This window comes from Micromonas pusilla, assembly GCF_000151265.4.
Source record: "Micromonas pusilla CCMP1545 genomic scaffold MICPUCscaffold_5, whole genome shotgun sequence".
NCBI classification, from domain to species: domain Eukaryota; kingdom Viridiplantae; phylum Chlorophyta; class Mamiellophyceae; order Mamiellales; family Mamiellaceae; genus Micromonas; species Micromonas pusilla.
In genome coordinates, this window is record NW_003315886.1 from 1,103,981 (window position 1) to 1,119,336 (window position 15,356).

At 68.8% G+C, this 15,356-nt stretch overlaps 5 protein-coding genes across 5 annotated transcripts; 2 read left to right on the top strand and 3 right to left on the bottom strand.

Annotated features, from left to right (window-relative positions):
* Positions 1 to 17: 17 nt before the first annotated feature.
* MICPUCDRAFT_44341 (uncharacterized protein) lies at positions 18 to 1,010 on the bottom strand (the record flags this gene model as incomplete). The annotated part of the gene is made up of 2 exons (XM_003058901.1): positions 18 to 212; positions 393 to 1,010. 2 exons carry the CDS (start codon positions 1,008 to 1,010, stop codon positions 18 to 20), a joined length of 813 nt encoding a protein of 270 aa, XP_003058947.1.
* An 857-nt stretch (positions 1,011 to 1,867) lies between these two features.
* Positions 1,868 to 4,102, top strand: MICPUCDRAFT_47362 (uncharacterized protein; the record flags this gene model as incomplete). The annotated part of the gene is made up of 3 exons (XM_003058537.1): positions 1,868 to 1,897; positions 2,356 to 2,481; positions 2,807 to 4,102. 3 exons carry the CDS (start codon positions 1,868 to 1,870, stop codon positions 3,911 to 3,913), a joined length of 1,263 nt encoding a protein of 420 aa, XP_003058583.1. The 3' UTR covers positions 3,914 to 4,102.
* Positions 4,103 to 4,171: 69 nt separating this feature from the next.
* MICPUCDRAFT_58264 (uncharacterized protein) lies at positions 4,172 to 6,490 on the bottom strand (the record flags this gene model as incomplete). The annotated part of the gene is made up of 1 exon (XM_003058902.1): positions 4,172 to 6,490. The coding sequence occupies one exon, from the start codon at positions 6,488 to 6,490 to the stop codon at positions 4,172 to 4,174; it is 2,319 nt and encodes a 772-aa protein (XP_003058948.1).
* A 93-nt stretch (positions 6,491 to 6,583) lies between these two features.
* GST (glutathione s-transferase) lies at positions 6,584 to 7,438 on the top strand (the record flags this gene model as incomplete). The annotated part of the gene is made up of 1 exon (XM_003058538.1): positions 6,584 to 7,438. The coding sequence occupies one exon, from the start codon at positions 6,584 to 6,586 to the stop codon at positions 7,436 to 7,438; it is 855 nt and encodes a 284-aa protein (XP_003058584.1).
* Positions 7,439 to 7,593: 155 nt separating this feature from the next.
* MICPUCDRAFT_58266 (ankyrin repeat protein) lies at positions 7,594 to 15,311 on the bottom strand (the record flags this gene model as incomplete). Its single annotated transcript, XM_003058903.1, has 2 exons — positions 7,594 to 8,253; positions 8,397 to 15,311. 2 exons carry the CDS (start codon positions 15,309 to 15,311, stop codon positions 7,594 to 7,596), a joined length of 7,575 nt encoding a protein of 2,524 aa, XP_003058949.1.
* Positions 15,312 to 15,356: the final 45 nt, after the last annotated feature.

Consider the following 15,356-nt stretch of genomic DNA (forward strand, 5'->3'; position numbering starts at 1 on the left):
GAATTACAACGCGAGACCTACTTCGCCGCCGCCGCCGCCGCCGCCGCCTTCGCGGGAGACGCGGTCAAAATCTCCACCCCACCCTCCGTGATCAACAGCGTGTGCTCCGCCTGCGCGGTCCACTTCCCGTCCGCGGTCAACGCGGTCCACCCGTCCTTCCACATCCGATCGTTCGTCCGGCCGATGGTCAACATCGGCTCGATGGTGAACGTCTGAGGGTAATTGTCCATACGAAGCGACGTCGGGGTGGAGTTCAAAGGCGTCAGAAGCGGAGTTCAAAGGCGTCGATGTGTGTCGGGATTGAAAGCAGCGTGGGGTGGGAGGACGGTAACGACGGGAAGTAAAGTCCTTAAGGAATCGCGTTCACCGCGCCGACGCGGTCGCACGGGAACCGGTGTATACTGAGAACGCGCCTGATTCAGCACCAACGTCCCCGGGTCGTTGTTCCGATGATGGCGCACCGTCGGACCGCTGTGGAACTCGTACCCGACGCCGTGTCCGACGAACTTCTCGACGACCCCAAACCCGAGCTCGTCCGCGAGCCCGTGGATCGTCGCGCCGATCTTTCGCACGGGAACGCCGGGCCCGCAGACGTCGATGGCGGCGGCGAGGCATCGATCCGTCGCGTCCACCAGTCGCCGCACCTCGTCCGTGACGCCCTCGCCGACCATGATCGTCCGCGACGTGTCGCCGTGGTACCCGTTGAGGTACACCGTGACGTCGACGTTGATGATGTCGCCGTCCATGAGCTCGGTCGTGTCCGGGATTCCGTGACAGATGCACTCGTTGAGCGACGTGCACACGCTCTTCGGAAAGCCGCCGTAATTCAACGGGCTCGGGTACGCGCCGGCGTCGACGATCATCTTGTGCACCTTCTGATCGATGAAGTCCGTCGTGACCCCGGGCTTGCACAGCGTCTCCGCGTAGTCGAGAACCTGCGCGGCGAGCAGCGACGCGGCGCGCATCTTCGCGATGCCGTCCGCGTCGTGGATTTGGTACTTCTCGTTCATGTCTGAGGGTCGTTCCATACGAGCGAATGTCGGGGTGGAGTTCAAAGGCGTCAGATGGAGTTGAAAGGCGTCGAGGTCGGGGATTGAAAGCGAGGGATGGGCGGAGAGAGACGCCGGGAAAAGTCCTTAAGGATCGGCGTCCACATCGCCAACGCGGTCGTATGGGAACCAGTGTGTAGAACGCGCCTGGGAGAAATCCGTTATCCGCGTACGGCGGCCGCGGGATCGACGCGGGGACGTGCTGCTTCGCGCTGACCGTTCCCTTCACGAGGCGCGGTCGGCCGTTGTAGTCGTCCGCGCTCGGCGGCGCGAGGTTCCCGAGGAGCTCCGCGAACCCTTTCTTCTTCGCGTGCACGGTGAGAAACGTGCGCGCGCGGCGCGACGACGACGACGACGATTTATTCGCCGAGGTCGAGGCCGTCCATCGCGCGCGCGCGTCGTCGCCGCCGAGGAGGGCGGCGCGCTGGCCGCCGACCGCGCGGGTGACGGCGCGGGACGACGAGAACGGGCGCGTCGCGCCGACGCGCGAGGCGTACGCGATGCACGCGGCGTGGCGCGCGGCGGTCGCGGCCATGGTGTCGAGCTGTTGTGTCGGCGCCCGCGACGGATCGCGGGGCTTTTTGCGACGTCGCCGTCGAGTAGTTTTTCCGCGTAGTACGTGCCAAAACGTATGCGTTTCAGTCACGGTTCGAGATTCGTGGCTCGCACGCTCTCTGTGTCTGTTTCGGCGCGGTTCTTCTTCTCCGTCCGTCCGCCTCCCGCGGTCTCGTCCGTCTCCTCCCGCCGTCCCTCCGTCGTTCCCGCACAACCACGCGCGCCGCCGCGCACTCCTCGCTGACACGCGAAGAGACGCCAAGATGAACTTCGGAGGGATGCGCCCCCCTAAGGTGCGCGCTCCGTCGCGTCGCGACGCGCGCCCTCCTCCTCGCGCGGCGCGATCGTCCGCCGTCCGTCCCCGGTCGCTTCCAATCGCCGCCGATCTGCGGACGGATGTCGCGCGCGTCGCGTCGCGTCGTCCTCGCGTCGCGAGATCGGCGTCGACGCGCCGCGTTCGCGCGCGCGGCGCGCGGCGCGGCCGCGCGGACGCGACGCGACATCGCGACCGCGCCGCGGACGCGAGGATGGATTCGACGCGTCGGCGTCGCGACGTCCCGCGCGGTGGTCAACCGCCCTGTCGGCGGGGCGGCGCGCGAGCGACGCCGCGACGCGCGCGAAGAAAAGATTTATTTCTTCGGCATCCTTCCGACGCCGCCGACGCCTCGGACGCGGCGTCCCCACCGCGCCGCGACCTCCGCGCTGACGCCCTTCCCTCCCGCTCTCTTCCTCGACGCCTTCCCCGCGTCAGGGCGACAACGACAAGTTCTACAACGTCCTCGGCGTGAGCAAGTCCGCCGGTCCGGACGAGATCAAAAAGGCGTACCGCAAGGCGGCCATCAAGAATCACCCGGACAAGGGCGGCGACGAAGCCAAGGTGCGTCCGCCGCGCGCCGACGCCGACGCCGTCCGTCCGTCACTCCCCGCCGTTCGTTCGTTCGTCCCGGTAGTCGTCGTCGCGGGCGGCGATCGCGCGGTCGGTCGCGACGACGCGGGCGTCCGCCGCGCGGCGACGCGTCGCTCCGGCGTCAGATCCATCCGCGCGACCGATCGACCGATCGATCGAAGCTTCGCTTCGTTCGCGCGCGCCCGCCGAAAAAAACTTTCCAAGACTGTGATCGAAGCGCGCGACCGAACGACCGACTGACGTCGCTCGCGACCCCACCGCCCCCCCCCCCCCAAAATTCAATTCACGCGCGCAGTTCAAAGAGGTCACCGCCGCGTACGAAGTCCTCTCCGACCCCGAGAAGAGGGAGATCTACGACCAGTACGGCGAGGAGGGCCTGAAGGATGGCGGCGGCGGCGGCGGCGGATCGCCGTTTGACATCTTCGAGGCGATGTTCGGCGGCGGCGGGAACCCGTTCGGCGGCGGCGGCCGCGGCGGGGGCCGGCAGCGACAGCGGAAGGGCGAGGACGTCGTCCACGCGCTGAAGGTCAACCTCGAGGATCTGTACAACGGCATCACGAAGAAGCTCTCGCTCGCGAAGAACGTGTTGTGCCCCAAGTGCGACGGCAAAGGAAGCAAATCCGGCGCGAGCGGGCACTGCGGGACGTGCAAAGGCAGCGGCGTGCGCGTCGTCGTTCGTCAGATCGCGCCCGGGATGGTGCAACAGATGCAGACCGTGTGTAACGAGTGCAAGGGCAGCGGGCAGGTCATCTCCGAGAAGGACAAGTGCGGGCAGTGCCGCGGCGCGAAGGTGGTCCAAGAGAAGAAAGTTCTCGAGGTGCACATCGAAAAAGGCATGGTGAACAACCAGAAGATCGTGTTCCAGGGCGAGGCGGACGAAGCCCCCGGGACCATCCCCGGCGATATCGTGTTCGTCGTTCAGGAGAAAGAGCACGCGACGTTCAAGCGCAAAGGTACGGACTTGTTCCTCGAGAAGACGCTCTCTCTCGTCGAAGCGTTGTGCGGGTTTAGCATGACGGTGACGCATCTGGACAAGCGCGAGCTCGTGATCGCGACCAACGAGGGCGACGTCGTGAAGCCGAACTCGTTCAAGGCGGTGTTCGACGAGGGGATGCCGATGCACGGAAGGCCGTTCCAGAAGGGCAAGCTGTTCGTGCACTTCACCGTGAAGTTCCCCGAGCCCGGAGACCTCGGCGACGACGAGATGAAGACGCTCGAAAAGATTCTTCCGAAGCGCATCAACCCGCCGGTGATGGTCACGGACGCGCACGAGGAGTGCACGATGCACGACGTCGACATGGAGTCCGAGATGCGACGCAACAAGCAGCAGCAGCGGGACGCTACGATGGATGACGACGACGAGGATCCGTCCGGGCAGCGGGTGCAGTGCGCGCAGCAGTGAGCGAGAGAGAAGAAGAGAGGCGGCGGCGGCCAGAAGGGTTTAGGGCCTAAAAAAAACCCCTGGCGCGCCGGGGGTTGAGTTGTTTTCACGACGCGCGCACGCGGGGCTGTCCCGACTGACGATCACGCACGACGGGATGATAAGGGACGGCGCCGTCTGATAAATATTCGAAATGCTACGATTCTTTCTAAAACACCCACCACGCGACACGACACGACATCTCGTCCTCTCACAGAACGGCGATCGATCGTCGCGTCGTCACGTCGAGACCATCCCTTGAAAGTTGTTGGCGTTTTCAGACGTGAACATCTTCCGCAAGATCTTCGCCGCCGTCTCCTCCACGCCCCTGTGCGTCACGTCCAACACCTCCCACTCCGGGTTCCGCGCGTACAGCGCCTTGGCTAAGCTCAGCTCTTGCGTGACTTGCCGCATCGCGCTGTACTCCCTCCTCGCGTTCGTCGCGGCGTCCGCGCCGCCCGCGCGCACGCCGATGGACGAGAGCCGGTTCGTTCGAATCGAATGCAACACGTCTCCGTCGATGAGCAAACCGAACACCCTCGACGGGTCCACGTCCGAGATTTGCTTCGGTACCATGAGCTTTCCATCCCGCGGCACGAGCGGGAGGTTCGCCACCTTGTACCCGCGCTGGCCCAAGTAAATCGACAGCGGCGTCTTCCCCGTGCGCGACACGCCCAAGATGAGAATGTCCGCGTCTTTCCACCGCTCCGGCCGCGCGCCGTCGTCCATCTGCCGCGTAAACTCCACGGCTTCGATGAGCTTGTAGTAGTCGTTCGACAGGCTCTCCGCCGCGGCGTGTCCTCGACGCGGCCGCGAGCCGCCGGCGGCGTCCTCGCCGACCCCGCCGCCGCGGCCCATCGCGCTCAGGGGCACGCCCGTGCGGTTCATGTCCAAGTGCTCCTCCATCGCGGTGAGGAGCCGACCCCACAAGTTGACGGATTTCACGTCGTACAGCTTGCACGCGGTCGCCACCGCGGTCGCCATCGCGGCGTCCGATAGCGTGTGCACCACGAGCGCGTCGTCCTCTTTCGCCTGCTGCACGATCTTGTACACGTCGCTCTCTTCGCTCAAGAATCGAAACACGTAAAAGTTTGTCGGCATCTCCAGATTGTTCACGTCTTCAAACTGCGTCAACGCCGCGCGACACGTGTTCGCCGCGGATTCGCCGGTGCAGTCGGACAGCACGAACACCGGCTTCGGCAAGACCGCGCGCGTGGACGGCGCGTTCGACGCCGCGGACCCGAGCGAGGAGAATTTCGCGCGCGACGGGTCGTTCACCGGGTCTTGGTACAGCGATGTGACGCACCCGTCCGAGCCCTCGTCTCGGCAGTCGTCGTCGTCGTCGGCGGCGGCCGTCGCCGCCGTCGTCGTCGTCGTCGTCGTCGTCGTCGCGGGCGCGGCCGCGGGGCGCGAGCTCTCCACCTTCCTCTGCCCGCGTTTCAACGTTCGGCGCTTGCGAAGGCGGCTCAGGCTCGAAGACGCGCGCGCGCGGATCGCCGCGGACGCGCGCGACAGCGCCTCGTCTTCGCGCGATCTCAACCTCGACGACGCGGATCCGTCCGACTCGGATGACCCCGCGACGTCTCCGTCTCCGTCTTCGTCTTCGTCTTCGCTCGCCGCCGCCGCCGCCGCCGCCGTCGTCTGCCGCCGCAGCGTCGCCTTCGACGCGCCGACGCACGGCGGCGCCGCGACGGGCTTCTCCTCCAGACTTGCGCGCGTGAGCCGTCGCTCTTCGGCTCCCGCGACCGCCGCGCCCGCCGCCGCGCGCGCCGCCTCGTCGCGCGCCGCCGTCGCGCGCGCGTCGTCCAGCTCCCTCGACAGCCGCGTCAACCGCGCTCGCCGCGCCTCGAGCTCGCTTTCCGCCTCCGCGCGCGCCTGCTCCGCCTGCTTCACGAGCTCGCGCGCGAGGTCGACGCGCTCCTGGACGCTCCGGTTGTCGCGGTCGTCGAACTCGTCGTCCAGGGAGCTCGAGGCGGTGGACGGCAAGAGCGCCTCGCCGGTGAGCTTGTCCACGACCCTCCCGGCGTTCGCGCCGTGCCGCACGTAGCCGTAGCGGCTGATGCTGAAGCGCTGCATGCGCGCGCGCACCGCCGCGCGCTCGAGCTCGAGCTCGGGCGAGACGGCGGGGGGAGCGGCGGCGGCGGCGGCGGCGGGCGGGCGCGGCGGGATGGACGACGACGACGCGGCGCCGCCCGCGCGGACGATCGCGGCGTCGAGAGACGGACGATCGCGCCTCGCGCCCGCGCTCTGGAGCTTCAGACGCACGGCCATGCGCTCCGCGCGGATCTGCGCGTCGACGAGCGCTGTGTCTTCGTCGTCCGCCGCGGGCGGCGCGGCCGCGGGCGGCGCGTCCTCGCCGGACGCCGCGGCGACGACGCCTCGCCGCGCGGGGCGACGATGATCACGACGCGGAGGACGACGCTGAGACGCGACGCGCGACGACGTCGAGGTCGCGCCGGCGTCGCGAGAGGGCGCGGCGACGCGAGCCGCCCGCGCGCTCTCCGCGCCGGAAACGCCGCGCGACATGCGCGCGCTCGCGCCCGCGACGGACGACGCCATCGCGCGGCCGCGGTGTGCGCGAAGCGCCCCCGAAAACCCAGGTTTCGGGTGCACGAGTCTTCACTAGTCTCGGAGCGCCCGACGCAGGTCCGCATGGCCGCCCTCGCGTCGTCCGCCGCCGCCGCGCGAAACGTATTCTTCCGCCGCGCGTCCGCCGCCAACGCGCGCCAACGACGCCGCGCGATGCCCGTCGTCGCCGCCGCCGCGGACAAGCCGATCCTCTACGACGTCCCGGTGTCGAACAACGGCGCGCGATGCCGATTGATCATGTACTGGAAGCGGCTCGAAGACGCGGTCGAGATCCGCGACCCCGGGACGATCGGCGGGCTCAAGTCCGAGGAGTACCTCGCGCTGAACCCGCAGGGGAAGATGCCGCTGCTCGTTCTCCCCGACGGCCTCGCGCTGCCGGAGTCCGAGGTCATCTCGCGATACCTCTGCGACGCGCACGCCGACGTCGGGCCCTCGCTTCTTCCCGCTGAGTCCCCGGAGAGACGCGCGGTCTGCGCGCTGGCGACGCGCGTGCACGACCAGTACGTCGTCCCGATCCAAGGCGTCATGTACCGCGGCCCGATGCCGATCGAGCAGCGCGCGGAGGGCATCGCCGCCATCGCGAAGCAGCTCGACGTCATCGAGGGAGTGATGAAAATCTACGCGGACGAAGGGCCGTTCGTCGCCGGCGCGGAGCCGTCCACCGCGGACGCGGCGTTGTTTCCCACGTACATCTTCATGGATCACTGCCTGACGAGACACTTCGGGTGGCGAGACGGCGTGTTTCGAGATCGGCCGGAGAGCGAGCGGTGGTGGTGCGCGATGCGCGCGGACACGTGCGGGGCGAGGGTGTACGACGAGGTCAAGGGCGGGTTGGAAAAGTGGGAGGACGCCGGTCGGTTCGAGACGGTGGGCGTGACCGAGCACGTGAAGGACGGCTCGTTCACGTGGGCGTATTAGCGCTCTCGCGTCGCGTCGTGTCGTGTCGTGTCGTCGTCGTGAGGGAGGCATCGTGCTGTGTGTGTGCTACAGTATGATACTAACGTGAATGATGAACGACGCGCTGCTTAGTATCGTATGCTATCGTCTACCTACGCGCCTTCGCTTCGCGTCGTTCAACCGCCGCGCGTTTGCGTCTCGAGCTTCGCGCGGCGGAGGACGTCCCACTTCGACCCTCGCGGCGGCGGGGGAAGCTCCGCCGCCGCGACGTGGTTCGGTCCTGACGCACCGACGAGGGAGGACAGGTTCCGCAGGCCGCCGCGTCTGAGCATCGCCCAGCGGCTCTTCTTCCCGGCCGCGGCGTTCTCCTTGCCGCCGTCGTCGTCGTCGTCGATATTTTCCTCCTCCTCTTCTTCTTCTTCGTCGTCGTCGTCGTCGTCGTCGTCCTTCACCGCGGCCGCGATGGCGGCTTCTAGGATGTCCCGCACCCGCTCTTTCGCGAGCTTCCTAAAGTACGTCACGAACTCGTCCACGTCGATCGTCCCGCTCCTGTCCGCGTCGATCTCTTTGAACACGATCTCAAACTTGTCCCGGCTGCCGTCCCCCGCGCGAATGCGCTTCGGGAGGTGCAACATCGCGGCCAACGCGCCGTCGCCCTCGGGAGGCGCGTCGCGCTTCAACGCCGCGACGAGGTGCCGCACGTCGATCTCATCCTCGTCGACGTTCGCGCCGGGCCCGAGCAACTCCGCGAAGATCGCGCGGGTCTTATCTCTCAGACACCCGGGGAACCCACCCCCGGCGCCGTGCGCGTACTCCTTCAACATGTCGCGCGCGTGCTTCGTGGGTGAACGCGTGGGTCAGTCGAACGTCTCACCGGTCAAAAGTTGAAAGGGAAGCGCGGGTGAAGAGTGACGACGGGAAAAGTCCTTAAGGAACGGCGTTCAACACGCGAACGGGGTCGTATGGGAAGCAGTCTCACCTTCGCGTTCTCCGCGGCGATCGCCTCGCGTCGCATTTCGCGTCGCGCCGCGTCGAGGCGGTCCTCCAACGTCAACTCACGGAAGTCCATGATGGTCGCGAACTCCTCTCTGTCGATCTCGCCGTCGTCGTTGACGTCTGCGGCGCCCAAATTCATGAGCTCATCGAGCTCTTCGCTCGTGACGTTGTCGCCGACGATTTTCGCCGCGTTCGATATGTCCTCGAGCACGATGCACCCTTTGTCGTCGACGTCGAAGCACTCGAACGCGACGTCGAGCGCGTCCTCGGTCGTCGCATCCGCGATGCGTTCGGTGACCGTGGAGATGAACTCGCCCAGGTCGACGGTCCCGCCGCCGTCCTCGTCCATCGCGTCGAGGGTCGCCTTCAGTTCTTCCGGTCGAGGTTCGAATCCCAACGCGCGCGCGGCGAATTTGAGCTCCTTCTCGTCGATGTCCCCGCCGTTGTCCGTGTCCACGAACTTGAACGCCTCCGTGAGCTCCGTCACGAGTTCGGTCTTTAACCCGTGCGCGTCGATCGGGGACTCGTCGTCGTCGTCGTCGTCGCTCCCATCGTCGTCGCTCCCGTCGTCGTCGCTCCCGTCGTCGTCGCCGTCCGCCCCCCTCGCTTCCCTCGCGGCTGCCTTCGCTTCCTTCGCCGCTCTCGCCTTCGCCGCCTCCACGAGCGCCTTCCGCGTCGCGTTGCTCAGCGCCGCGAGCTCGACGTGCGCGGGGTCGTTCGCGTCCGCGGGCGCGGACCCGGAGGAGAACGCCGGCGGCGACCGACGCGGCGGCGGCCTCCACTCCGGCGGCGCGCGCAACCCTCTCTTCCGGAACAGCACCCCTTGCAACTCCTCGGGGATCGCCTTGACGTCCTCGCCCTGCATGATCGCGACGACCGCGGGCGATCCTCCCGCGGGGACCCACGCCTTATTCACGCCGACGCGCGTGATCGTCCGCGACCTCGCGCCGGTCTTCGTGACCACGTACGCCTCTTCCTCGCGGTCGATCGCGGCCATCGAGAAGTACGCGTCGCCCGCGCGCACCTCGACGACGTCGCCATCCTTTTCCACCTCCAGGCTCCGCGTCCCTCGCGTGATGGTCGTCCGGCGCGTCGTCACCGCGGATACGCTTCCTCGGAGGACGAGGCCGACGTACCCGTCGTCGATCTGACTCTCCGCGCTCGTCGCCGGGAGCTTTCTTCCCGGGTCGTACGTCTCCACGGAGAAGAGCGTCGCGAGCAGGTCGCGTTCCCAAAACTCCAGCGGCCGCGCGAGCTTCTCGTTCGAGAACGCCACGAGAACCGGGTCGTTCGGGTCGAGCATCGTCCGCGGACGGTCCTCGCCGCCGCCCATCGCGGCGAGCCGGACGTTCGCCGCGCGCTCGGTCGCCATCGCGGCCGCGAACGCGTCGCGGTCGAGGCGTAAGAAGACGCAGTCGGTGACCGCTTTCAACGAAGCGACGCGCGGCGCGTCGAATCGAAGCGCCACCTCGCCGACCGCGGAGCCGGTCTTGAGCCTCGCGACTCGCGTCTCGTGCGTCCGCCCGTCGTCGTCCTCGGTCGTCATCGTGACCTTCGCTTTGCCCTCTTTGAGGACGTAAAACGACGTCGCGGGGTCGCCCTCGGCGAACACGGTTTCGTTTCTCCGACACGAAACCTCCTCGAACGACCGCGCGAGCTTGTCGACGCACGCGACGGAAACGCCCGCGAATCCGGGGTTATCGGTCATCGCGTCGATCGCGATGCGAATCGACGCCTCCTCGTCGTCCAACGTCCGTCGTCGGCGTCGCCCGCGCATCTCCCATTGCCGCCAGAGCCAATAATACGTCGCGGTTTTATTTTTGCCCCAGAGCGCGAACACCATTTGCCATGTACCCTTCGCGTCGCGCGTCTGCATCACCTTCGCGCGCTGCACCGCGTCTCTCCACCCGAGGAACGCGTCGTGCGTCGTCGCGCCGTGCAGAAACAACACCACGGAGCGCAGCGTCTCCGCGGCGTGGACGATGTGCCGCACCTCCGCGGTTCGCGCGTTTTGCGCCGCGGTGGTGCCAAACTTATCCTTCACCTTGGCGTCGACGCGGCGGTCCAATAAGAACGCGCACGTCTCCGCGTGGCCACCCTCCGCGGCGAGAATGAGCGGCGTCGCGTAGTTCCAGCTGTCCTGCGCGTTCATGTTCGCGCCGATGCTGTGTAAATATTTAACGACGTCGACGTGGCCGTTACGCGACGCGAGGTGCACGGCGGTGGAGCCGCGCCACATCCCTCCGATGTTCGCGCTGGCGCCGGCTTCGACGAGAAGTTTGACCGTCTCCAGGTGCCCGCCCTCGCACGCCCAGTGCAGCGGCGTGCTCTCGGTGGAGTCCCTCGCGTGAAGCGGGTCGTCTTCGAGCTCGGGAGGGTCGTCGTCGTCGTCTTCATCGGACGCATCGGGACACTTGATCGAGTGTTTGAGTCGATGGATGGCTTCTTCGCGCGCGCCAAGAATCAACCGCACGATGACCGCGTTTCCGTCCATGCTCGCCTTGTGCAGCACGGACTCCTCTCGGATCGTCCGCGCGTTCCAGTCCGCGCCTCGAAGCAGAAGCTCTCGCGCGCAGCGGCCGTGGTGCCCGAGCTCGACCGCGCTGTGCAGCGGCGACGTGCCGTCCTTTCTCGGTTTATTGACCACCTCGGAGAGGACGTCGTCCCCGGCGGCCCGCGCGGCGTCCGCGAGGACTCTGAGCGCCTCCACGTCGCCGTTCCTCGCCGCGAGGTGCAACGGCGTGTACCACAGCGCGTTCTTCTTCGTCTGCGACGCGCCGCGCGATACCAGCAGCTTCACGATCTCCATGTGCCCCTCGCGCGTCGCGAGATGCAGAGGCGTGTCGCCGTCGACGCCGTCCTTGACGTCGACGTCCGCGCCCGAGTTGAGCAACAGACGCGCGAGCTCCGCGTGGCCGCGGTCGCACGCGACGTGCATCGCGGAGTATCCGTCCACCTCGGAGAGATGGTTCACGTGACGGTCGCGTTGACGGCGTTTATATTGCTCCTGCGCCATGTTGATCACGTCCCACAAGGATTTCGGGCGCGCGTTGGCGAAGGACTTCTCGTCGCCCTCGCCGTGCGACAGCGAAGCGATCAGTCGCCTCTCCGCGAACGCCGCGAACGCCATCGCGCTCGCGCCGTTCGGCGCCGCCACGTCGATCGGCGGCACTGCTCGCGTCGCGGCGACGACGTCGCTCAAACTCCTCCGAAGCGCCGTCCACCGCACGCTCGCCGCCGTGGTTTCGAGTCCGAGGGGCTTCTCGTCGCCGCGTTGACGCGCGTGCTCCACCAGTAACGACGCGACGCCGACCGCGCCCGTCTCCGCGGCGGCCATCAGCGCGTTTCGCCCGCGGTCGTCTTCGGCGGTCGCGTCCGCGCCGCGGTCGAGAAGCGCACGCGCCATCGCGAGAGATCCGCCGCGGCACGCGAAGTGCAGCGGACGCTCGCGCCTGACGTTGGGCTTGTCGAGCGTGGCGATCGGTCTTCGCTCCGCCGCGGCGCGGCGTAACACCTCGAGGAACATCAGCGGCTTCCCCGCCGCGCACGCGCCGTGTAGGCACGTGTTCCCTTCTGCGTCCGGGATGAAAGGGTCCGCGCCCGCGCAAAGCAGCGCGAAAATCGCATCCTCGCGCCCGCGGTTCGCGGCGAGCAGCGCGGGGGTGACGCCTCCGACCGCGCGAACGTCGACGATCGCCGCTGGGTCGCGGACCGACGCGAGGAGACGCGTCAGGCACGCCGCGGAGCCGCATTCCGCGGCGAGGTGCACGGGCGTGCGGTCGTCGTCGCCCGCGAGTATCTTCGCGCCTTCGCCGAGGAGCAGCTCCACGACGCGGTCCTGGCCGCGCATGGACGCGAGGTGTAACGCGGTGTATCCGCTCGCCGCGGGTTGGTCGACGTCGAGCGCCTCTCCGGCGTCGTCCTCCGCGAACTCCCTGGCGACGATCGCCTCCGCGGCCGCCTCCGCGGCGTCGCGGACCGCCTTCGCGTCGTTCTTCCGCAGCTTCGCCATCGCGCCCGAGACCGCGGCGCGCTCCGCGGCGGCCTCCGCGTCGCGTATCAGCTCCGCGGTGCGCTCGCGCGAGAATCGAATCAACGACCGGCACGCGGCGGCCTGACCGGAGATGGCCGCGAGGTGCAACGGCGTGAACCCGGCGTCGGTCTTGAGGCTCGCGTCCACGCCGGGCGCGGCGAGGAGCGCCTCCACGATCGCGGTGGATCCGCTCTCCGCGGCGAGGTGCAGCGGCGTCGCGCCGGTGATGTCCACGGGCGACGGCTCCGCGTTTTTATTCCGCAGAATCCGCTCGACGATGTCCAGGTGGCACCCGTGCGACGCGTAGTGGAGGACCGTCCACCCGCGGTGCCCGGGGGCGTTGACGCCGGTCAGGTTCGAGTGCGTCCCGGGGTCGCGCGCGCGTCGCGCGCGGCGCTTGTCGCGGTCGAGCTGGCGCGCTTTGCGGCGTTCGACGCGCGCGGCGTCGAGCGCGCGGCGCGTCGCCTCGGCTTCGGAGATTTGAGAAGACTCGGAGAAGCCGACTTCGGACGCGAAGTCGGCGCCGACTTCGGAGGCGCCGCCTCGAGAAGACCCGACTCGAGACCCGGCGCCGACGCGCGACGCGGACGCGGACGTGTCGTCTTCTTCTTCTTCTTCTCGCGGGAGCAGCCCGAACACCATGTCGTGATGCCCCCTCGCGGCGGCCAAGTGCACGGCCATGTCCCCTCGCGCGTTCCTCGACGCGATGTCCGCGCCGCCGTGCTTGAGCAACCTTCGCACGACCTTCTGACGGTCGCACTCCGCGGCGAGATGCAGCGCTCCGCACCCGTGCCCGTCCACCGCGTCAACGCGCGCGCCTCTGGCGATGAGCGCCTCGACGACGGCGTGATGCCCCGCGCTCGCGGCGTGGTGCAGCGGCGTCGCGGCGTCCGCGTCGACGGCGTCGACGTCGGCGCGCGCGTCGTCGATCAGCAGCTCGACGATCTCGACGCGATCGCGCGCGGCGGCGAGGTGCGTCGGCGTTCGACCGCGCGCGTCCTTCGCGTTGGCGCGCGATCGCAGCTTCGCCGGCCACCCCGCGAGGGCTCTGAACGCGCGGACGACGTTCGCTCGCCCAGCCTCCGCGGCGGCGTGCAATGGCGTGCCTCCGTCGAGCGCCGCGACGTCCTGCGTCGCGCCGTACTCGCGCACGAGCGCTTCCACGAACGCGGCGTGCCCGCCTCGCGCCGCCTTGTGTAGCGCGCGCTCCCCGCGCGCGTCGACGGCGTCCACGACCGCGGCGAGCTCGTCGCCCGTTTTTCCGGCGAGCGCGCGGCGCGCGATCGGAAGCTTGCCCGCCGACGCGAGGTCGAAGAGATTCATCGCCTCCTTCGCCGCGGATATCGCGCGTCTCACGTCCTCGGACTCGGTCACGTCCTCTGGCGCGAGGCCTCTCTTGTTGCGCGCGAAGACGTCCACGTCGGGCGCGTCGCAGAGGAGTTTCACGCATCGTGCGCGCCCCGCGGACGCGGCCCAGTGCGTCGGCGTCGAGCCGTCGTCGTCCGCCGCGTTGACATCCGCGCCCGCGTCGAGGAGCGTCCGCAGTATATCCGCGTGCCCGCAGTACGCCACGACGTGCGCGGGGGTGAGTCCCAGCGCGCCCCTGACGTCGGGCGACGCGTTCAGCGCGAGGAGCCGTTCCAGGACGGGCGCGCAGCCGCTCTCCGCGGCGACGTGTAAGCCGGCGCGGCCGTCGTCGTCTACGAAATCGACGTCGCCGCCGCGGCTAAACATCGCGTCGATCGCGTCCGGATCGCGCGTCGCCGCGGCGGCCGCGACGTCGGTCAGCTTGGCGTACGCGCGCCGCTTCGCGCGGTCCGGGTCGTTCTTCCGCGAGCGGCGCGTCCAGCGCGTCGCCCCGGAGACGGCGCTCGCGGCTCTCGACCACGACCCCGCCGCGGCGTCCGACGCGGACGCGGTCGGCGGCGTCCGGTCGACGTCGACGTCGCTCGGCGGCGGCGCGGCGGCGGGCGCGCGCGCGAACAACAGCGCGTCGATGGCGTCGACGCCGGAGTTCTCGAGCTTCAGCGCGCCGAGGCCGAGCGCGAGGGATCGACTGAACGTCGCCGGCCGCGTTCCCGCGGTGGCCGCCACGGTCGCCGCCGCCGCGGTAGCCGCCGCCGTCTCCTCCTCCTCCCGCTCCTTCCGCGCCATCGCGTCAACGTCCCCGCGCCACCGCCTCTCGCGCTCGTACCGCTCCACCCTCGCCCTCGCCCACGCCGCGCTGTCAGCAGTCGGATCGTGCGGGCTCCCGGGCGCCGGCTCGAAGAGCGCGTCGACGTTGGCGAACGCGAACGACCGTCGGTAGGGCCCCATCCCGGACACGCCGGACAGGCCGGAGTACCCGCTGTCGTCGGACGCGATCTCGTCGTAGTCGTCCACCTCGGAGATGCCGCTGTATCGCGAGAGGTGCCTTCCGGGCGCGAGCGACGGCGCGCGCCATTCCGCGTCGTCCGCGACGCGACGACTCGAAGAATCGCGTCGCCGCGTTTCGTCGTCGTCGTCGTCGTCGTCGTCGTCGTCGTCGTCGTCCGCGCGACGGCTCGAGCTCGCGACCGCGGTGCTGAAGCTGTCGCGCATGAACGGCGCGGTGCTCATTCCGTGCCGCGATGCCTGCGACGCGATGCCCGTGGCGCTGGATATCTGCCGCGACGGCGGCATTCCGGACGCGCGCGCGTTCGCGTCGTCGTCGTCGTCGTCGTCGTCGGTTTCGTCCTCGTCGACGCTCGCCGCGTCCGCGCCGGGACGGCGAAGCGTCAGCGCGCGTCGCATCGTGTTCCCTCGCGCGATGCCCGCGTGGACGCGCGCGGCGCGCGCGTCGTCATCGTCGTCGTCTTCGTCGTCGTCGCGACGGGCATCGCTCATGACGGCGCGGAGGGCGTCGCGTCGCCGCTCCGCGCCCGTCGTTGT